This window comes from Priapulus caudatus, unplaced genomic scaffold, assembly GCF_000485595.1.
Source record: "Priapulus caudatus unplaced genomic scaffold, Priapulus_caudatus-5.0.1 Scaffold90, whole genome shotgun sequence".
In the NCBI taxonomy this organism is placed as follows: domain Eukaryota; kingdom Metazoa; phylum Priapulida; class Priapulimorpha; order Priapulimorphida; family Priapulidae; genus Priapulus; species Priapulus caudatus.
In genome coordinates this window covers 243,277-268,276 of record NW_014577151.1, presented here as the reverse complement: position 1 = coordinate 268,276, position 25,000 = coordinate 243,277, and the positions used below count along the sequence as shown (strand labels likewise).

At 48.0% G+C, this 25,000-nt stretch overlaps 2 protein-coding genes across 2 annotated transcripts in view; both read right to left on the bottom strand.

Annotated features, from left to right (window-relative positions):
* The window catches only part of LOC106804843, a 53,812-nt gene that overhangs the window by 3,739 nt on the left and 25,073 nt on the right, over positions 1-25,000 (bottom strand). The window contains exon 2 of the mRNA XM_014806199.1: positions 1-419. This exon is cut by the window's left edge and continues 993 nt beyond it. Coding sequence (XP_014661685.1) covers positions 1-414 — 414 coding nt within the window. The 5' untranslated portion in view covers positions 415-419. The remainder of the gene's footprint in view (positions 420-25,000) is intronic.
* On the bottom strand, positions 3,790-7,991 carry LOC106804870 (synaptotagmin-1-like). The gene is made up of 3 exons (XM_014806239.1): positions 7,843-7,991; positions 7,197-7,402; positions 3,790-5,607 (listed from the first exon to the last, which is right to left on the bottom strand). Exons 1-3 carry the CDS (start codon positions 7,928-7,930, stop codon positions 5,482-5,484), a joined length of 420 nt encoding a protein of 139 aa, XP_014661725.1. The 5' UTR covers positions 7,931-7,991; the 3' UTR covers positions 3,790-5,481.

Here is a 25,000-nt window from a genome sequence, read left to right as displayed (position 1 = left end):
CGGGTGCGCCGTCCGCGCAGCATCGCGGCCGCCCAGGTTGAGCATCATGCTCGGAAAGCTGTCCGTCGAGCTGAAGGATTTGTGCTCGATGCTGTCGCAGCGCTCGACGCCTCGGTGAGGTATCGGCGTGACGGGACACGAGCGCGACGTCGGGCTGCGACACAGCGACGCGATGCTCAGGTTAGAGTTGTCCGGACTAATCATCGGAGAGCTGCGGTCACTTGAGTGGTCACTGTTGGTGCCCTCGCCGCTGCATGGCGCGTGTTCGGCCTGGAAGTGTGGAATCACAAACTCCGGGATCGTGCGCGGCGTCATCACATTCACTCGCACGTTCGCGAACTTGGAGGTCACTTCGGTCGCGTTCTGTTCGATAGTTTTGACCTTGGTGGTCATCCACGCTTTAAACGAGTCCATTCTATCTAGAATAACAAGAGAGAACGTACATTTATTCGGGTGTTAACACAAGTGTGAAGATCTGTCAAGTGCGAACGTCAATGTAAATCTAATTGCATGCTAACATGAAACTAAACTGCATCCTATACCATAATTATGCTAGACGTCGTCTTGCATGATCAACAGCAGCACCAATAACACGAACAACAATAATGACGATAACAGAAACAGCAGCAACAAAAACAAAAACAACAACAACAACAACAAGAATAAGAACAACCGCAACAAGAACAACAACAACAACAACAACAACAACGAAAAACAACAACAACAACAACGACGGCAACAACAACAACGACAACAACAACAACAACAACAACAACAACAACAGCAGTACTTGTAGTAGCTGCTGCAGCGAAAGCAGTAGCAGCAGCTTGTAGATCACAGTAGCCCCTGCATCGATATATATCGTCATCTTGTCAGTACTATCATAATTCTAAATTATCCTGATTGCGGTTGTTGCCACTATTATGATATCAATCTTTCTCCGCCTCTCCACTATTAATGGTTCGCGGCTGTCGTTATAACCACGCAATATGAACCACCCATGTTCATCTCAGCATGTGCTAGTGTTAATCTACCCTGCGTTCATCCTAGGTACGACGTGCAACATGAGTCGTTCGCCTACATCTCCACGCTAATAAATACATGCAGAGAATCGTGCACGCACACACGCAACGACGCACGCACGCACGCACGCACGCACGCACACACGCATCACACACGCACGCATCACGCACGCACGCACGCACGCACGCACGCACGCATCCACTGTTGACCAAACCAGACTGCTGTGTTACCGTTTTGCTGTGTTCAGATTGATTTGAGGCTGCGTCCTACTTACATCAAAAAGGTGAACGATCCCACGCACAAAACACGCAGGGCATTGCTACATGATGTGTCAGAAAGACACTTATAAAGTCCACTGCGCCGACAAGCAACCCAAGCATGCTAGCACGCAACCCACGCACGCAACCCACGCACGCAACCCACGCACACACACTTGCAACCCACATACCCACGCAGGCAAGCGCGCACACACGCTCTATCTCATACACACGCATACACATATGTACACTCATACACACATACACATATAGACAACACTATACAATAATCGTAGCCTAACATAATAAGGGTTATACATATTCTGCCGGGTTACATTATTGTATCTAGCTCATTATTTTGTCTAACACAACACACGTACGTGCGCTCACTCACCCGCACCTTCTGAATAGTATGAATACTCGGATAATGAATGATAGCTACATGCGAATCGCTACTTAAATCAGGCAATGGAGGCTGCGCTGTTATAGAGTGTAATTCCCCACATACCGTATGCAATGTTACCTCAATGGTTCATGCACCCATCCCCACGTCTAGGTCGTTCTTAAAAGCAAACACAATTAGGCTGCAACTATATTATAGTTTTAGTACTTAAAGTACCGCAGTTGTGATTTTACACCAACCCACGTCACTTCCGCACGCCGGCACAAACAGGCAATCGCACACACCCACCCACACCCCCCCCCACACACACACATCCCCACACACACACACACACACACACACACACACACACACACACACACACACACATACACACACCACCCGCACGCACCACCCGCGCACATACAAACTTTTAAAAATCCGTAGGAGTGTACGTGCACAGAGGTATATTTATGCAATTTCTGGAACGCTAGTTCATATACGTGATGTGAAAATAGTGGCACACATTCAATCACTCCGGTTTAAATGTGTACACGTACAATGCAAGCACTCGCGCGCGTGTATAACTGAGAGTGACGAGGCGACGCTGGGTGCACAGGGTCGTGCACTGCGCCGCTTGATTAGCCGCAGCGACGTCATGATGCCTTTATTCGCACGGAGAAGAAAAGACCGAGAGCTAATCGGCCTAGAAATGACACGTCTGCTCCCCGCATTCGTTGTGAGACACATCCATCGAGTTAATATGTGCGCGCATAACGCCCCCGCCGTCGCTGCCCCCGCCGCCGCCGCCGCCGCAGAAGCAGCAGCACCAGCGGCAGTAGCAGCAGCGTGTTTAACGACTACGGAAGAGTGGAAACGAGGGGAAACGAGCTACGTTAGTACAAGTTAATCCCGCACAAGCATGTACATGTACCTCGGTCGCGCGTAGACACGTCCACGGGGGGGGGGAGTTAACTATACATTTCGAGTAAATTCCGCGCGGTATGAAAGTTACGTTTGAAGTTATTTTTAAAAGAAGAACTCTTGAAGCTTCATCGAGAGGGCAGGACACAACATAGGCACGTAGGTAGCATTCATTTTGCGTTAACGTTGAGCTTGTATGAAAACGACCGCGTCCAGTAACGTACAAAATCAATGCGCGCAAATTTTATGAACTGATATGTATTGCATCATTCACTTGTGCCAAGGGTTTCGGTTTTAGTCATAGTAATCGATAGATAATCAATATTCGCCACCCTACGTCGTCTTCCACAGTTTCACCGCATAATGTCACCAGTCCGTGTGGGTGAGAGCGCAATCTGTTATACGCCATTCTACACGGCGTTGCGCACTATTTCCAGGCGCATTATTGCTCACATACATTCAGATTCGCGGGGAGTATTCTTATTCAAACATCATCGACGCATCATCGCTCATCTCACTGATGTTAAAGAGTATGAAAGAGATTATGATGAAATAAAGTATTCACCCGCTCCCTGTTTTCCCCATCTCCTTCTCCTCATCAATATATGGTAAATTCAATACATTGCTAGGCAGCTGCTACGTCGACACAACGCGACGTGTGGCGACGTCACTGGCGCTGCCTCTGCTTCCTCTCCATCATCTTATGAAAGTCCGAAATACGATCGCTAAGCAGCAATTACCAGAGCTGCACCTAGCGGGATTCCTCCATAGAAACGGCAGAGTAGAGAGCATGCATGTCAGCCCCTGCTAATTGTGGGATGAGTGGCTGCTTTATTGCCGTCGTCTCCATTTGCTGGTCTTTCAACGGGGGCAGCGATTGACCGATAGAGAGCAGAACAATATTATTACATCAACGAAGAGGCCGGTTTTCTCGGGAGAGGTGCATGGGGGTGGGGTGAGGGCTTAAAAAGGCGCGAAGAAAAACGTTAGCTGGCAATTCAGACAAGATGTCACTTCGCTATACCGTCGTCTTATTCGCCGTAGTTATCGTTAGTTGGGCGTTTTAACGGGGTTTGATTTAAATACGAAGCAGTGTCATTATCCACAACGAATATATATATATATATATTAGAGATTTGTATGGGTATAAAATGTTCATAGGCATATAAAACCTCGCTGCTATAGAAACACGTAGAGAGGATGTTTACGTTTTGTAACGAAACTACTTTAATTATACACGCTATAATATTTAACGGGTATATACGCTGAAACAATAATGAACCTTTACTCTTATAGCTTTACAACATGAAAGAGATTAGAAACTCCGTTAACGATAAAAATAATGTAAGTGGGTTTTTCCGGAGTGGAATGAAATAAAAAAATATACAAGACATGTGGAGACATTCTAGCTGTCTCCATCTCTCTAACACATTCCGTGTCGATCCCTACATATGGTTATGGTGACATATACAATATAACATCAAGTTCTGTACGACAGTTTTTGACATTTTTATATGCAACCGTATTTGGCAAACAAAATTATTCGATTACTTTCTAATACCCGAATTAATCGAATTGATCTCTCTATACACACAACTACACGCCTAGCTAGTCTTATAGCCTATTAACACCTACTATCAGCATTACAATGTAAATGTTCACTCGCGATAGTAAATTACTCCAGATCACTTTTTTGTCTTATACCTGAATATAGTTCATTATAGTTAATTTCAAGGCTATTGTGAAATGCGCCTATTTCTTCACGTATCTCATTTAACGTGAGTCTAATCGATTGTCAATGCGGTAGCTAAGGATTAACATTTTTCGTAGGCGAGCGTGTGATTCCTTTCATAAACTATTCGACATTGAGTGTCAATTCTTGCTCAGGTTGCCGTTATTACTTAATCCTTGATTGCGCGGCTCTAGACCTCTCGCTATATCGATGTCAAATTACTACGATATAAACTTATGGAAGAAGGCGAACGTCGTTTAGTCAAGTACAGACGCATATATATATATATTGTACCGCGCGTTTCTTGAATCAAAATTGATTAGGTAAATCATTGATAGCGTGATTCTTTCGTATGCAATGCGCATGAAAGATGTCGATTGCATCCATGTATCGATTGCGCGCGTTCATGTGCATTAGACTACTGATGTCATAGTATTAGCGCCATTCACGAATATCCTGCCGTGCATTCCTAAACTCAGCGGCTATTTAGCTGCACATTTGTCAGGCTATAGTTCCATCTTAACCGCTGATCCGGTGGCACTGATTAGCACCACTAATATCGCTCGCTACATATCAAACGCAGACGCGATCGATTGTCCAATCTGTGTCGCCATCTGGCGAGCGTATAATTATTTAATCATCGACTTTCCGCGATTAACGGAATGTAACTCGGCATTTCAGCGCCAATGTGAGTGGATTGTTGAAGTCTTTCTGGCAATTCAAGGCTGACGTTCCGCCATATAGCGCCTTGCCGCACGGCTCGGGCATAATGGATTTTCTCGGCCATATCACCAAGTAATAGGGATTATCGGTTTTATTTTCGTCATTCAGACAGCTTTCAGCGAGAAGCGTTCGAGGAATGGCGTCTCGAATGCACAACGAAAAGCGACAAACTGGCGCAAGTGAATGATAACCAAAGCCTTTTCTAAAGAGCAAAAACAACTCGCGGCTCGTCTCGATCGATCGAAAAATGCGCCAATAACGCTCATTTCTGTCCCCTTCGATGCTTCCGTTTTATCCTCCTCCATCTTGTTACGACGACGTAAGCACTTTTCGGTCGTGTGCATCGTACACACGTCCAAAAGACGCACGTATAGAATGATATATAACAGTAGTCTCTTCGTCTAAAAGTGGTCCTGATTTTATTTAGCCTAGAGTGTGCGTCAGTCTCTCTCATCCTCGCATACCATAAGCCGGTGCCACTCGGTCGACTCTTTACGCATGCTCTGCAGGACCTTTTTCCAATGCGCTATCTCCGAGTTTTGAACAGCACCCTGACCAAACCGCACCTGCAAAAATAAAGCGATTATCCCCGAATATACAGAAATTACACGCTTATACAGAAATGATCTAACATAACTCATTAATGGTCTTTAACCAGAAAATGTATACCGTGCGCATACTCAGCCAATCAACAGAATATTGGTGAAGATAATATAACAACCCCGATATGATATTTTGGATAACGCTATGCACAGTAGCTTGCCGCGTGCCGTATACAGATTGTAAATGACTGCACGCGTGTATGTGTGCCCATGCGTGTATGTGCGAGCATGCGCGTATGTATACGAACGCGTGTATGTACGCGCATGCGTGTGCGTGCTCGCACGCGTGTATATGCGTGCGCGCATGCGTGTACGTACACATACGCGTGTATGTGCGCGCATGCGTGCACGTGCACGCACGCGTGTATGTGCGCGCATGCGTGTACGTGCACGCACGCATGTATGTGCGCGCATGGGTGTATGTACGCACATGTGTGTAGGTGCACGCTCGCGTGTAGGTGCGCGCAAGAGTGTATGTGCGCGCATGCGTGTACGTGCACGCACGCGTGTATGTGCGCGCATGCGTGTATGTACGCACATGCGTGTAGGTGCACGCTCGCGTGTAGGTGCGCGCAAGAGTGTATGTGCACGTTTTCGTTTTGAACAGTGCACTGAACGAACCGCACCTGCAATGGTAAAGCGATTATTACTTAATATACAGAAATTACATGCAATTATCTAACATAGCTATTATGGTCTTCAACTAGAAAATCTAAACCGTGCGCGTACTCCGCCAAGCAACAGAATATTTGTGAAGTTATATAACGACACCCATATAATATCTTGGAAAACACTATGCAGAGTGGCATGCCGCGTGCACAACATACGCAATAATATGTTTACGTACACGTTGAATGAGATTGCAGTTGCTTAGCAAACTAGTTGTATCTACAATGGCTGCGTAGTAAGCGACTGGTATCACGTACGAAGTGTATACTGAAACTCGCGACTAGAAATTGCGGGATGAGTATGTAATATAAGAAATATATATTGCTGTGTGGATGCCGTGGTTATGGTGTCTGATTGGTCCCAGTTATCAGACCAATCGACGCGCGAAGTTAGATATCTTCGCAATGAGATGGAGAACATTATCAGCAGCGCGACGTTCATTGTTCAATACGAATGCATCGCTACTGTAATTCCAAACTCCACGACAGATGGCTATCTCGCTCTCACTCGACCCTGAGGGTGGGCATATGTTTCCATGAACCAGACTGCTCGCGTGACGTCAATGTACGTCACGCACGAACTCGGCTATCGGAGTTGCGCGGAGGGGGCGCTGCATGCAGTTCGCTGTAATTCTTGAACCAGCGCGCCACCTATAGGATGTTTTATCTGTAATTGTGGGACCAGCTCCCGATGTGTGACTGGGACGTTTTACATGCAAATAATAACTGTTGCGGGACATACGGGGGGGGGGAGCTAATTGCGCGTAACCACGGCATCGACCCGTAGCGTGATTTTGCAACATGCAGTCATGCACACGTGCGGATATTCTAGCTGGTATTTCGGGACCAGCGCGCTATACATTCAGGTGAGTGGTCGCAACCTACCTGTCCTATTACTCCGCTCTCACCACCGATCTCTGGGTCGTGTATCGTCACGGTCACGCTCGTGTAGTAGTGCAGATTCTCCGGGTCGACGTTGATGAGGAAGGAAAAGGCTTCTTTCCACGAAGGATGACACGACCTCTTCTTTACGCGAGATTCTTTCGTCTGCTGTTTCGTGCGTTGCATGACTGAGATTTTCACTTGCGCGTCTGTATGGGGGAAATTCGGAGAGAAAGCGTTAACGAGAGGATTTATTATGTACAATAAAACGATCCGATCTGTTTTATCGAGAGCGAGCTGTGAACTTAAGGTCGTTACCGGTCGTTATCTTTGCGCTACATTATTACGCGTCGACTACACCCTCTCCCCCTCTCTAACTCCGACTGTGATAGCAATAACCTCTCCGCTCTCCAGCCACCGCAGTGATGACAACATCCTCTCTCCTTCCCCGCCATGCCGGTAGTGGTCACAACATTTTCTCTTCATACACCGTCGCGGCGGTCAGTAACGTCTACACGCATCTCTCACAATACCCACTCGCAGCACGCGCGATTCAATTTAATTAGCCTATAATTAGCTTCAACGATTCCCGGGGCTGCCCTCGGAGGATAGGGGGAGGGGCGAAAAGTCCCGTGATTAGCACACTCACTCGGCGTCTGCCCGGACGCGTTCTTCGGTAGGTCTTTGGCCTTTGAAAGCGTTATAGTTAGTCTCTCTGCCTGTGGCTCGAGTCTCATGGAGAGTTGGATCTGCCCAAGGTCCTGTGAACACGCAGTAGTGTGAATCAGTGATGACGCACGGCCATGACGCACTTACTCAGACGACGACGTGTGTGGGCGAGCACGCATCCGCCCACGTACGATAGCGCGCGTGCACCCACCCACACACATACACACACGCACGCACGCACGCACGCACGCACACGCACACACACACACACACACACACACACACAGACATACACACACACACAGAGACATACACACACACCGTCATAGTTTCTTACAGCTCGTCGCAGACGGTGCACAACAATTTGACAAGCGAATTTGGCGAATAGACAGACTATCGTAGGCAAAGAAATGCGAAAGCATCGAATTGCTTTCATTCCTGCGTCGGCCAAGTTGTGGTCATCCAAATTAGTTTCTTTGTCATGGGTCTGGCGTATTGTATCGCAGACGTTCCTTTCAACAAAATGCCTCGCAAATTATTAGAGTTTCACACATTTTTGAAACGTTATGTGTAGGTTGTGGAACATGGAATATGTATAATGCTAATTAACTGCAATTTTATTAACATAACTAAGTGAGTGATTCCAACTAAATGAAGAAAACTTTGACATATAATGACAACACTGCCGATGATCTTAAGGCTGCGATTAAACGGGGCAGGGGAAAACACCAACCTGCGTAGCTGGCGTCTATATATATATAATACAAAACAATCATGTACGGCATTCTTTACATACAGTAATACGAAATAGAAACGATATACAGAATTTCGTTACGCAGGTTATGGGGTAAACATTTTACTGACGCGCAAATGGTATGGGGAGCGAGTTTTGTTCGTTTTAGCATTCCATCCTCACCAGACTGAGTCATGATCACCAGGCTAACTGATCAACGCCTGACCGTGGTGCGTGCGTGCGTCAGGCAAATGAATACACGCCGGATTAACGGCTTGATTATGGACGTCCAAATGGCAATTAAATATTTCACAAAAGGCTGAAGACTTGAATATCACTAACTCTATTTTTTTTGATTTTCCGGAATGTGATAGCGAGGGATATGAAAGACAGCTGCATGGGCCTCCATACTCGTCAGATAGCCTCCATCCGCTTGACGTCTATTGATAAATTTTGCATTAATTTTGCAATAAGAGAAAACGCGACTATCGATGACGCAAATCGTGTACGATGACGTCACACACCATCTGCTCATTTCCCCGTCTCACCCGTCGCCACACATCCGAGTGAAACCTCCAACGTGCGAGCTGAGACCACTAACAGGATTAACTTATTAATTGCCTTCTCTCTCTCTTTCTCAATATCGCGCCGTTTGCCTGTAAGGTGACGTACTATGTAATCAATCGCATGCGTCTATTTCCACAGTGCGCGTGATTTGAGCGACTGCCTCTCGGCCCTGAACGTCATCAGCTTAATACTACTAATACTCACCACATCACGCGCTGCATACGCGTGATGACGCCATCGGAAATTACACGATGATTATCGCGTGAAGGCTATTGATTAATCTATTGTTAGTGCGCAGCGAGTTGTCGCGCCACCACGGACTTCATGCCTGTTGACGTTACGATATACCGCGTGCAACGGTCGCGCGTCCGTGCTTTGTCTGAATCAGTGCGTGCTGCTCGTGGCATCGGAGAGTGAATCAATGCGGTGCCATTCGCACGTACGCGCGGCATATGTAGAGGCTTCACGTTGCACGCTCGTGTTCGATAAACGACATTTACGTTGGGACTCTCAACGGACCACTGCCGACGTCACGATCGCTCCAATATCCGATGAACGAACATGCAGACTGCCAAAGTTGAAAATAAGTCGCTTATTGAATAAAGGTAGATGGAAATATAGGAATAAAGAAATATTAGGGAAATGGGTTTATTTTGATCGAACCCGTGTTATCTCGTGGTGAAAATTCAATTCGTTCGGAAGTTGCTTGTTTTTGTGTGATGATTTGTTTTCTACTGCTTGCCGCTTTTTGTCGAATACTATCTACTCAGACGATACAATATTATTCAGTCGTAGTATCGATAGAACAAGAACACGGATAATCTATAATTAGGATGCAGCGCACAGTATGGGGATTCTGATCATGATTTGCCGATTTTCACGTATACACATATCATCTAATTACATCATTATTCTAATGTATTATAGTATAGCGATGGCAACACAGGCGTCTCATTTATTTCGTCCACCATTTAATATCAGATCACCGATGGCAAGACAGGCAATATCATTACGATCAAAGCAACTGCACATATTGAAATTGTAACGGATTAGGTTGGGTGTGCGATACCAGCTGTTTGCATTTTATTTTACGTCATACTGTAAGGCAAAAACACTTGTTAGTCCATACTACTGGGAATAGGCAGCTGAATTATTGATGCTATACTTCTTCACGAAAACAACAAGCTCTTTACGGCGTGCTGACAGCGCGGCGAGCCACGCGCCAATCACCACACGAAAAGCACGTGAAACAGTGCGCGAGATATTAATTTATATCAAATTATAGCCTTCTTCGGCAGAAAGCACGTTTTTCACATCGATCGGTTGCTGAAGTAGCGCCTGATAGCGTGTGCGCGTAAGTCGTAAGACAGGTAATAGCACCTTTTCACTCCGGCATTGACCCAACATGCGCACTTTGTCGCGTTATTTCAGCGAGGACCAGCCAAATCTAATGTTGTCTATATAAGTGATGCGACTACATGGCTACGTTGTAAATGATGCGATGCGATGTCAATGACCGTGTACGCGTACGTGCGAGTGTTTTGTGCCTGACGGGATTCCATTAGATTTAGAAGCCATGTTAGTGACTCACCAATGAAAATCCTCATGCTCAGCATTATAAATGTCTGGTGAGCAATCTTTCCATTCTAGAGCAGCCGTCTTTTACGAGAGCGCCCATGCGTTTTTGTGTGGGCCTTTAAGGCTCGAGTAATCATGCAGCGTCAATACTACTTTGCGAGGGCCTCCCAGGCATACACTCGTTGATTTGCAAAATCGAAACAGAAGGCCCCAGCCTCTGACAACATGATTCGGTCACACCCTGCTGTGTAAGGACAGCACACTCACACCCTGCTGCGTGAGGACAGCACACTCACACCCTGCCGCGTGAGGACAACACACTCACATCTTGCTGTGTGAGGACAGCACACTCACACCCTGCCGCGTGAGGACAGCACACTCACACCTTGCTGTGTGAGGACAGCACACTCACACCCTGCCGCGTGAGGACAGCACACTCACACCCTGCCGCGTGAGGACAGCACACTCACACCTTGCTGTGTGAGGACAGCACACTCACACCCTGCGCGTGAGACAGCCACACTCGACACCCTGCGCTGAGGACAGCACACTCACACCTTGCGGCCTGACGGCACAGCCACACTCACACCCCCTGCCGCGGACGACAGCCACACTCACACCCATGCCTGCGTGGGACAGCCACACTCACACCCTGCCGCGGAGGACAGCCACACTCACACCCGCCGCGTGACAGACAGCCACACTCTACACAACCTGCTGCGTGATGGACAGCCACACTCACGCACCTGGCTGCGTAGAGCAGGACAGCACACTCACACCCTGCCGTCGTGAAGGACAGGCACACTCACACCTGCTGCGTGATGCAACAGCACACTCACACCCTGCCTGCGTGCAGGACAGCCACACTCACACCCTCCCGTGAGGACAGCACCTTACACACCTGCCTGTGTGAGACGACAGCACACTCACACCCTGCCCGTGAGGACAGCACACACACCGCATGAGGACGCACATCACACTCTCCGCTGACGACGCACACAAACTCCGAGGACAGCCCACACTGCCGGACACACCTCACCCGCTGTGTGAGGACAGCACACTCCACACCTTGCTGTGTGCAAGACGGCACGACTCACACCTGCCGCGTGAGCGACAGCACACTCACATCTTGCCTGATGTTGAGGAACACGCACACTCACACGCCCTGCCGCGTCTAGGACAGCACACCTCACACGCCTCGCGCGTTAGACCAGCACCTCGACACCTTGACCTGTGTTGAGGGACAGCACAGCTCACACCCTGCCGCGTGTAGGACGCACACTCACACCCCTGCCGACCGTTAGGACAGCACAACTCAACACCCTGCTGGCGTAGGACAGACCACACACACCTGATGCGGTGTGAGAGACAGCACACTCACACCCATGCCCGGTTGAGGACAGCAACACTCACACCTTGCTGTGTGAAGGACAGCACACTCACACCTGCCGCGTGAGGACAGCACACTCAGCACCAGCCGCGGTGAAGACAAGCACACTCACACTTCTGCTGCTGTGAGGACAGCACACTCACACCCTGCTGCGTGAGGACAGCCACACTCAGCACCTGCGCGTGAGCCGCACAGCACACTCACACCCAACGCGTGAAGACTAGCACACTCACACCTTGCTGCTGTGAAGACAGCACACTCACACCTTGCTGTGGAAGACAGCACCTCACACCCTGCGCGTGAAGACAGCACACTCACCACCGCCGCCGACGGACAGCAACTAATACACCCTGCCGCGTGAGGACAGCACACTCACACCTTGCTGCGTGAGGGACGCATACTCACACCCGTGCCGCGTGCAGACGGCACCACTCACACCCTAGCGCGCGTGATGGACAGAGACACTTATACCCTGCCCGCGTGAGGACAGCACACTCACACCACTGCTGCGTGCAGGACAGCACACTCAACACCTGCTGCGCAGCTCAGAACTCACCTGCGCGTGAGGACAGCACACTCACACCCTCGCCTGTGGAGGATCAGCACACTCACACCCATGCCTGGTGCAGGACAGCACACTCACAGCCCCCCCTCCGCGACGACCTCACCCTTGCTGCTGCTGAAGACGGCCGCACACTCACCACCTTTGCTGTGTGGCAGGACAGCGACACTCACACCTTGCCTGTGTGAGGACAGCACACTCACACCCTGCGCGTCGAGGACAGCACAATCACACCCTGTCCGCCGTGAGCGACAGCACACTCACACCCTGCCGCGTGCAGCCGACAGCACACTCACACCCTGCCGCGTGAGGACAGCACACTCACACCTTGCTGTGTGATGGACAGCACACTCACACCTTGCTGCTGCTGAGGACAGCACACTCACACCCGCTGCCGTTGACAAACAGCACACTTCACACCTTGTTGTGTGAGGACAGGCACACTCACACCTTGCTTGTGAGGACGCACATCTCACACCCAGGCCGCGGGAGGACAGCACACTCACACCTGCTGCGTCGTGAAGAACAGCACACTCACACCCTCCCGCAGTGAGCAGACAGCACACTCACACCTTGCTGTGTGAGGACAGCACACTCGAGTTCGCCCTGCCGGGGGCGAACCCCTGAGCGACAGAACACGTCACACCCTGCCGCGTGCAGCGACGGCACACTCACACGCCTGCCGCAGTGAGAGGCAGCACACCACACGCTTGCGTGTGTGAGGAAAGCACTTACTCACACCCTGCGCCGTGGAGCGACAGCCACACTCACACCTTGCGTGAGACGCACACTCACACCCTGCCGCGTGAGACAGCACACTCACACCCCTGCCGCGTCGCAGACAGCACACTCACACTCTGCTGGTGGCGAGGGACAGCACACATCACACCCTGCGCGTGAGGACAGCACACTCACACTCCTTGCTGATGTTGGAGACGGCACACTCACACCCTGCCGCGTGAGGACAGCCACACTCCACACCCCTGGACCGGTGAGGACAGACACACTTCACACGCACTACGCGTGAGGACAGCACACTCACACTCTGCTGTGGTGAAGGACAAGCACACTCACACCCTGCCTGTGTGAGGACTAGCCACACTCACACCTTGCTGTGTGAGGACAGCGCACACTCACCACTCTATGCTGTGTGAAGACAGCCACACTCACACCTGCGGGCGACAGCACATCAGCACCTGCCGCGTGAGGACAGACACTCACACCCTGCCGCGTGAGGACAGCACACTCACACCCTGCTGTGGAGGACAGCACACTCACACCCTGCTGCGTGAGGACAGCCACACTCACACCCTGCGCAGTGAGGACAGCACACTCACACCAGCCGCGTGAGGACAGCACACTCACACCCTGCGCGTGAGACAGCACACTCACACCTTGCTGTGTGAGGACAGCACACACACACCCTTGCTGTCGTGAGGACAGCACACTCACACATTGCCGCCGTGGAGACAGCACACTCACACCCGCCGCGTGAGGACAGCACACTCACACCCTGCCGCGTGAGAACAGCACACTCACACCTTGCTGTGTGAGGACAGCACACTCACACCTTGCTGTGTGAGGACAGCACACTCATACCCTGCTGCGTGAGAACAGCACACTCACACCCTGCTGCGTGAGAACAGCACAGTCACACCCTGCCGCGCGAGGACAGCACACTCACACCCTGCTGCGTGAGGACAGCACACTCACACCCTGCTGCGTGAGGACAGCACACTCACACCCTGCTGCGTGAGGACAGCACACTCACACCCTGCCGCGTGAGGACAGCACACTCACACCTTGCTGTGTGTGAGGACAGCCACACTCACACCCTGCCGCGTGAGGACAGCACACTCACACCTTGCTGTGTGAGGCCAGCACACACACACCTTGCTGTGTGAGGAACAAGCACACTCACACCCGCGCCGCTGAGGACAGCACACTCACACCCTGCCGCGTGAGGACAGCACACTCACACCTTGCTGTGTGAGGACAGCACACTCACACCCTGCCGCGTGAGGACAGCACACTCACACCCTGCGCGCGTGAGCGACAGCACACTCACACCCTGCCGGCGTGCGGACAGCACACTCACACCTTGCTGCTGTGAGGACAGCCCCACTCACACCTGCGGCGTGCTGAAGACAGCACACTCACACCTTGCTGGTGTGAGGACAGCACACTCACACCTTGCTGTGTGAGGCACAGCACACTCACACCTTGCTGTGTAAGGACAGCACACTCACACCTTGCTGTGTGAGGACAGCACACTCACACCTGCTGTGTGAGGACAGCACACTCACACCTTGCTGTGTGAGGACAGCACACTCACACCCTGCGCGTGAGGACAGCACACTCACACCCTATACGGCATGAGGACAGCACACTCACACCTTGCTGGGTGAGGACAGCACACTCACACCCTGCTGTGTGAAGACGGCACACTCACAACTTGCTGTGTGAAGACGGCACACTCACACCTTGCTGTGTGAGGACAGCACACTCACACCTTGCTGTGTGAGGACAGCACACTCACACCTTGCTGTGTGAGGACAGCACACTCACACCCTGCCGCGTGAGGACAGCACACTCACACCTTGCTGTGTGAGGACAGCACACTCACACCTTGCTGTGTGAAGACGGCACACTGCAAGTGCACCAGACTGTAATGATTCGCGCGTAAAAGCAAAGACACGGCTTAATACATGGACGCGACTTGCAATTATACACACTCAACTTTTACCGTAATTATGCGTGCGTGTACGGTTCATTCTAGCTAGCATAATGCAAACATGAAGTGTTATTAATTATTGCTAAGAATGTGAATATGTCACATGCGAAAGCAAAGCCGTAATTTTTCAATCGATAAAATTCGATCAACGTAACCATATTCTTAATTTGTGTTTGAATAGATGCGCATGTGCGCGCGCATTACTTTTAGATACGGCACAGTTCAGTTAAGAACGCTGTTTGTTACCCGAATAAGAGAACTGTAAATAAACACATTAAATAAGTTCTTTCGGTTGGTAGATAATAGATCTATCTGGGTTAATTTTTACTCAACCGTGTTGATTTAAAACGTACTGCTGACGTTTCACCTGCTATCAGGAGGCTTTCTCAAAGCTGACTGAGATGATCAGTTTTGACCATCAGATGGTGTAGTGGTCAACAGCTTGGTCCACACGTGACGAAAGTTATTGAGACAGCACCTACTGATCTCAAACCCAAATTGCGCTACGTAGATGACACATTGAAACTCATCAAATCTGGCACAGTCCAACGATGGACACAACACCTCAACAGCATCGACAGTACCAACAACATCAAATTCACGTACGAGGAAGAACTTGATCCAAAAGTTTCGTTTCTCGATACACTCATCCATAAACGAGAAGATGGTTTAGTCAAACTGACTGTGTATAGGAAAAGGTCTCACACGGACCAGTACTTAAACTTCAACTCACACCACATAGTCAACCACAATCTGTCAGTGTTACGGACGTTATTTGATCGTAGGGATAAGATCACAACGGAGAGTGAGGACCGGGAAGCTAAAGCGCGCCACATCAAGGACGCGCTCGGTAAATGCGGCTACCCCAATTGGGCACTCGAAAAAGTGTCTAAAGAGATGAACACTTCGCGGATCAGATCAACATATTATAAGAAAACCTCCTAAGAGAAACCGAAGGCGATGATTGTTCTACCATATGTCAGAAGCGTCACGGACGTAGTTCAACGTCCCCTAAACAATGCAGGCGTGACATCAACAGTTAGACCGATTGAGACATTAAAAAGGCATTTAGTACACCCTAAGGACAGAACAGATATACACAACATTACAGACTGTGTCTACAAGATACCGTGACCAATGTGTGAAACAAGTTATATTGGAGAAACCGGCCGCAAATTTGAAACCCGCCTTAAAGAACATAAAAAGAACGTAGACACCGTAGCTCCCAAATCTTTCACAAGAGCCCAACGAAAACAGTCGGCTACCGAAATAGCCAAATCCGCAATCACGGACCACGTTGCGACCGCCAATCACACCATCGATTGGGATAATTAGAAGATTATCGATCGCGAGCCTATAGAAATCAGGCGCTGGATTAAGGAAGCCATCTGGTTCAGCAAAACCCCGAACATCAACCGTGACGAGGGGGGATACAGACTCAGTCACGTGTGGACCAAGCCGTTGACCACTAACTACACCATCTAGTGGTCAAAACTGATAACCTCAGTCAGCTTTGAGAAAGTCTCAGCAGTACGTTTTGAATCAACACGGTTGAGTACAAATTAACCATGATAGATCTTTAAATAAACAGTCATGCAGTATATATTTCTCTCTCTCTCTCTCTCTCTCTCTCTCTCTCTCTCTCTCTCTCTCTCTGTATCTATTCTCTCTCTTCTACTCGCTCTACTCTCTCTCTGATATATATATATATATACTAGTAAGACTATATATATATCTAGTATATATCTATGTGCACAATGACATAACGGTAAACAACTTATATATATATATATACTAGAGGCCAACAGCCACTCCGTGGCAGCCATGAAGGGCTCACGATGAAGGGCCATGATGGGGGAATTGATTTTCAGTTGAATTTGACTTGGATTTTTTGGATTTTTTGATTGTTAGATTTTGTTGGTTTTTTGATTTTTTTTGATTTTTTTTTTTTGATTTTGTGGATTTTGTGGATTTTGTGGATTTTGTGGTTTTCTGGAATTTTTGTTTTTTTGGGTTTTGGAATTTTTTGGATTTTTGTTTTTGTTTTCGTTTTTTTGGATTTTGGATATATATCTGCGATCTCTCTCTCCCTCCCTCTCTCTGTGGACCCTGCGCTCTATATGCCCATCGTGATTGAACTGTTGTATGCAATGTGACTGTGCCAGGTTAGGAATGAATTGAGAATAAGACAGACATGATATTGCGTATAAATCCAAAAAAAGCAAAAAAAGGGAAAATCCAAAAAATCCAAAATCCGAAATGTCTGTGTTATTGTGAATTCATTCCTAACATGGCACAGTAAGATTGCATAGAAGAGTTAAGGCACTAACAAAATACCACAGACAGACAGACAGACAGACAGAGATCGCAGATATATAATCTATTAAATAGATATATATATATATATTGCAGTACACTGTACTGTAATATGACTGCTACACATATCCGCCAGCTAACGCAGATATGCTAATCTCTCTGCCTAATGCGCATGTGATTGACGAGTTCGCACCACAGCGTTAAAGATTTAAAGCCAGAATTTCGAAAATAATTTCCGAGCGGTCTCGTGTTTTTCACATTTTTATAATACTTATCGTTATTGCTCGAGTAACAGCAACTGTCTCAAGTAAGGCTAACGTATCTTGAAACCTTCGTACTTAGCTATATTAACATGTACGATTCAAATTCATAATGCATGCACGATTCGAATTTTGATTACTCGTTTTTCCTGCCAATCTCGGGCTATTTAAATAATATAAATATTATAAATATAAAATAAATATATAATAATAATATAAATCTCGGACTAGCGGCCAATTTAAAAATAGAAACGGAGTGAACTACACAAAATCAGATGCCATTGTGTTTGACATAAGTGCACTGCAGATGCACTTGTTTTGAAGGCGCCATTTGCTAATTAATTGTCGCTATAATCAAATGTACCATGGTGTTACGGCGTGTTCAATTCCAATTTTCTACGCTATAACAGCATATATTCTTAGTGTTTTTCTAGCTGGTGTAATCAGTAATATATCCACTATTAGGTGAGACAATATTTCGCTATATTTTTCCAGATTGTGTGTTTTTGAGCAGGGTTAGGGATGATTTCGAAACAAGAGCAATCGGAGATAGCAAACCTCCGCCATAGCGTAACAGTCCCTCCATCTTGCTGGTACACCCAATATAGAGTTTGATAAAATTTTCAGAAATTTGAAAAGAGAAAGATCCAGGATTTTTTTTTATTAATGTTGAATGCATCCGAAGTCTTCCCCACAAAAAAAATCCTGCATGGATCCAGATCTGGATCCGGATCACCACCAAAATCTAATCGATTGGTTGTTGACCCAAGACCAACCCGTCCAAAAAATTCATCAAAATCCGTCCGTAACTTTTTGAGATATCCCGTTGACAGACAAACAAACCAACAAACAAACGAACAGGGTCGAGGACATAACCTCGTTGGCGGAGGTAATAAACCCTTTAAAGAAACGCAGACGTCGCGTTTATACATTTCACGTCTCTGACACCCGCTGCCACGCGCGAATCGCGTGACGTCACGCCGCCGCTGCCCAGCGCCCGCGTTGGTGTATTGGGGGGGGGGGATAAGATTAGGGGAGTCGGCTCACGGCATCTCTGCCTCAGCAACAGCTTTGCGCCTCGCACACTCGCGCGCCGGCAGAAATACGACAACGCGTGTGGCGGAAAATTGATGACGGGCAAGAGAAAAACAGCGACAGCTCGTCACGCGTGTAAAACGTCCACATCAGAGGCGCATGCAGCGTCGCGTGGACGGATAAAGGAAACCGCTTATGCCACCCGGAGACGCGCAGGCAGCCACCGATAACAGGCAGGCCGACAGCTAGAACCTTCTCCGCGTCGGTTTATTTAGTCGAATTGCGTTTTTTAATGATGAACGGAAACACTAACTCGGGTGATGCTATTTCGCTGAAGACGATGATATCGTTCGATAATGACGCAGTATGACGGGGGACTCTATCTTCTAATCAGCTAGCGTACACAGAGAGGAGTTCACACTAAATGGGGCCTGCGAAGTATGTTCATAAATAAACACACACGCCCGCCCGTGCGCACGCACGCACGCACGCACGCACGCACAAACACACAAGTGCACATGAGTACGCACACATACACGCGCACAAACGCAAACACAAACACATACACACACACGCGCGCGCGCGCGTAGAGTGAAATATATGTAAAGGGAGAGACAACAATCGAGATATTTTAAAATGTACTCGCATGCATGTGATTGTGTTTTAGTTTGTTCTAAAATGTTGTAAAATGTTCTGTGTGTTCTGTAAATGTTACACAAAGCGTTGATAGACCATGTTAAAATGTTATAAGATATGATTCGATCATTTTCGAAAATGTTCTGTCATTTTTCAAAATTTTTCCACTCCTCTTTTATTCTACTCATTCCTTTCTTCGCCCTGCCACTTTTTCCTAGCCCTGACCACTCTTCTCGTTTATTCTGCTTATCTTTCTCCTTCCCCGCCTTTGCCACTTTCCCCTACTCTTTACTCTCATTTCACGCCCATTCCGCTAGTCTCGCCCGCTCCCCTACCTTTCTTCCCACGCCCATATCCTTCTACTCATCCCTGCGTGAAGCTATAAGTGCATATAGGGTAGTAGGACCTACCGCAGATGTGGATGCAGACTGCATTGCTATGGCGTAGTCTACCGAGCGAATGTCGCATGAAATCAATAAATACACCCAGTACAAATACTCTACTACAAATAGTCTGCTATAATTAGAACCGTGCTAGCACCGCCTAATGCTATATCACTATATCGTTTCCTTTTAAAAACGACCTTAGTTGACCTCAAGTGACCTCTGAGGTCAGTCTACTATATCCCACGCAAAATAATAGATCTCTCTGTTTGGACCTGATTCACGGACACAAATCGCCAATGAGGTTACATTAACGTGAATACACAAAAGCGATCGATGCGAACCCTGTCGGCGATCACGCAATATCATCGCAGGGCGATCGAAGCGAACCCTGTCGGTGAACACGCAATATCATCAGCGTCTATATTCAGGCCGGTACAGGAGATAATTTGCATATTTTATCACGTGGTTTGTGTTATAACCAACAGATTAACGAGCTTCTGACGTCACTTAACAGCTAGTGAAGAAGATGTTGAAGCGAGCAGAATGAGAGAAGGAGAAGGTGGAAAGGAGAGACCTTGCAGAAAGCTCGTGGAGAAGGAGCGCAATCGGAGAACGGGCTCGAGAAGGTGCTGGAGAAAGCAGGAGGAAGAAAACGCTGGCTGGAGAAGGAGGATGGAGCAGAAGTAGAAGTGTGGAGGAGGCTGGCGCATTGGAAGCTTAGTGGAGAAGAGCGGAGCAAGCTGGTGCAGAAGAGGAAGCGGAGCAGAGGCAAAAGTGGTACGGAGAAGCGAGGAGCGGAGAAGCTGTTCGCAGAAGCTAGATGGACAAGCTGCGTTGTGGGAGAATGAAGAAGAAGAAGCGGAGGAAGCCTTCGTGGAGAAGGCAGATTGTGCATGGCAAAGCGTCGTGTGAGGGTGGTGGAGAAGGCAGAGCTAGGCCAGGGACGGAAGGCGGCACCTTCCCTGCCACCTTCTCCACCACCTCCTCACCGACTCCCCTCCTCCCTTCTCCACCAGCCGTCCCCCTCCTTCTCCACCGCGATTACATCTGATTGGGTATAACACCAACACTGACAAAATATGCCAAATTTAATCTCCTTACCGGCCTGGGGAAAAATAATAAATTAAAAAAAAAAAAAAAAAAAAAAAAGGGGGCGGCCCCGTTACACTCACGTCATGATTGGCTCAGCCAAAAGGGCTAGATTGCTCGCTCCGGTCCCAAATTTAGGCTCGGCCTAATTGAGTCGCGAAGCGTTCACACTTACGTGCAAGTGAGGGACGTAAATACTGTCTGTCAAATTCAAATTCTAAATCAAATACAATAGTGCACAAATATACTCACAGATACTTGCAGTATGTCGCAGATGGCGGTGGACGATTTAGAGTTTATACTTACGTTCAGTTCAATTCATCAATCTTGATAAACGGCATCCTGATCAAATTTGTCAATTTTTATACTGTTTTCACTATTATTTGTCGAAGTACACGGTTGACACTCGCAGCGTCTACCGCTCAACCATATCTACGCCGCTCTACCTCTCGCCGAAAAAGCTGATGCTAAAATTTGGCTCGCGCCTGCCTGCGTCGCCGTTCTCGATGGACCAAATCTCGCCACCGGCGGCCTAATAGCTCGGGCCAAAAACGTCCGTGTGAACGCTCTGCTCCGAAGCAAAATCTGGCACGGCCGATTAGCTCGGGCCAAAAACGTCCGTGTGCAACGCGTCCTATAGAACAAACCAATAAAACATCGCCAGGCGCGATCCGAACGAACCCTTGTCGTGTGAACTCGCAATATTCACCGCCACGTAGAGTCCTCTATTATACTCAGAGTAGTAGCGCCAACTCAGGAATTTGCACTCCATGTTTGTGTCCAAATTATCCAACATCCGCTGCCGCCTAATACAGCGCCTGTATGCATACGTCCTGTTACAATGTTCCGGAGTACAATAAACTAAATAAATTACAGAACATGGGTAGCATAGACTAAGACATTGTCTATGTGTAGGCTAGGATTTATAGCAAATTAACTCAAATCCTTCGCCCAATGATAGTTAATTGTACCACTTTCTTACCGCCCTCAATAAGCCTGCGTATATTACCGCTGCGATACCGCGCGTAACACTTGCCTAATTAATAACCACTCGCCGCTTCAATAAACTCAAGCAATCAGCGAAAGCATCATAAGATAACACATGTGTTTATATGTATCTAGATTTTCTAGAAAAGTAACTCAAATCTTCGCCCCATCATTGAAGCTTTTAAATTTACACTTTCTTTAGTGTAAACCACAGCAGCTAGTCACTGCTAATCACAACATAAATCGGTCCACTCTTACTCGCTCGCACTGCCCTAATATTGGTTTAGCAGTTCTATAAATTCTAAAGCTACACATAGACACATGTCTTAGCTATATATCTCTGGTCAAATATTGAGTTTATTGAAGCACGATTTAGCCTCTAATTAATTACTATGGACCATTGTACAGCGCGTATCCATACATGCGCTGTATTAAGCGCGCAGCGGTGTATCCATTTGGAAACAACAGCCGCCAGCATCACGTGCACCATTTCCAACTCGTCATTGCGCAACTCGTATAGGTGGCGTATAACAGTAACACGCTCCGCCAATTGCTAACCGTTGCACTACTCGCTCTTAGAAAAGCCTTTCGGCATTTTTATTTATGTCGCCGAAATCGGCCACTTAGAAGGCTGCAATAATTAGCATTGGCACGCAATGGCAGCTCGTGGACGTGAGAAAGCATTAGAAGTAAAATTATTTTGTTTGTATTTCGTGAATCCCGATCAGCGTGCGCTTAGTAACAGACCGACCTGGCTGATTGTGGTATGAAATGTAGTCAGACAACTTGTAGAATCGCTCATCATAGAGCTCGCAAATGTCAGCGCGAAGCATAGAGCCATGTAATCGCTACTTATCTAACCATCACAAAAGGTATTTCTGTAGCGACGAAACAGTGTAGAAAATTTTTAATTAATATCTGTTCGTATCATTATTCAGTCCTGCCCAGCCTATGGACGTCCTCTACTGTATATCTGCCAACCTATAGCGCACTACTTAATCGCAGGGCGATCGACGCTAACCCTGTCATGTGAATCGCGCAATATCATGCAGGCGATCAGGGCCGCCCCTGCGATGGCGCATCTACATCCACATCTATCATCTACATACACTTAAACACCATGGCGCCGACTCGTACCACATGCATTGAACACGCCGAGACGGGTCGATCACGCGACGTGACGGTGACGGGCAGCGTCTCGCGGAGAGCGCCTCGCACGTCACACATTCGCGATAATTCATAGTTCTGGAATGCCCTCTGTCGAGCAGCGTGTGCTAAAAGATACACGCGACGAGACAAACAACGACGGCTACTGCGAGGCGCCTTTGCCTGTGACAGACGTGACGCCACCTACGTCGTACTAAACACCTCTATCTATGAGTCCCTACAGGTAGAATGTACCGAATTTAGCGCAGGATTCTCTCGCCCGCGCTCATTCAAAAAAAACCCAACGCGCATTGTTGGTCGCATGCTCATGCTCTACACCGAGCTGTGTGTGCACGCGTTGTTTTGTGTGTGTGTGTGTGTGCGCGCGTGCGTGTGTCCAGCTGCTTATTTTCCGTTTTTCTCGGGCAATGCCGGGTACTTTTGCTAGTTACTGAAATTCTTGTCATCTTGCTTGTCATCATGGATGTCGCGTGTTGCATTCGGTTGGGGCGGGTGAGTCGGTGTTGCTTGGATCGCGAGTGGAATATGAGAAAGGCGTGGAAAGGTTAGGGAAGCTAGAGTGATAGTGTGATCGACGGATTTGGTTATCTATATTAGCTCTAGCTTATATATTTGCTGTCTAATATATGACAGAAAGCGAATTGCTAAATGCTCGAAAACAAACTAGCGTTTAAACTTTGTTATCGATTAATATATTTCGTGAATCAATATTATATTTAACAGGGGATGGACTCTTAATGCTATCAGTTCTGACGGTGCTTTTCTTCAGAGCGTTTCATCACGAGGTATTTTTCTCTACGTACAATATTTTTTAGACTGAGAAAATGCTGAGAATCGAGAGGCGATTAAACGGTTTCGGGGTAAAACAAACGAGAAACATGACAATATATCTAGGTCACTTAAATGAATTGTGGAGAAAGGGCACATCTCTCGCCTGCATATCAATCAGTCGATATCTATAGCGAACACTATGTAAGAGGCTATCCATTTCTGTAATGAATCGGCAGCCCCACAATGATCAAATAGTAGGCGATCGATTCGTCGATTATAAGCAGAGCGCACGGCGGCGGGATAGTCGTGCGTATATATGGCGTTGTCGTCAAGGCCAATCCGCGAGTACGTGCGTGCCTGCGCGTATATGTGCGTGCTTGCGTGTATTTGCGTGTCAACGTGTATGCGTACGGGCCTGCGTGTATGTGTGCGCGCGTGCGTGCGCGAGGGTGCATGCGCATAGGTTTTGCTTAGAATGCGGCGGCTCTGCCATCCCCTCATTCGTCCCGCTTGCACATTCGTTCCATCTGCCTGCAGAAATACTCCTTTTCGCTCGATTTCCTAACCGGTAATTCGGAAATTCGGAAATAAAAAAATCGTGAAAAGGTAGGAAATGATATATATAGGACGTAAAAGCCTCAGTAAACCGGCCACCCTAAAATGTTTCCGCATGAGATGACGCCACATAGAAAAGATCAGCGAGGTGACAAATCGGTCGTCACTTCATCATGGCTTCCATCGGTTGCCCTCTCCATGAACTTGTCTACTGCGCAGCGACTACTTTGACAGAAGGGAAGAGGTAGTGCCTGTGCATCGCTATTGCGCAGGATACGCTGTAGCTTATTGCTGATATATCACTACATATGCGGCCTCATCGTCCTTCCGATCATTAGCCGCAGCACTCACGTATATATATATATATATATA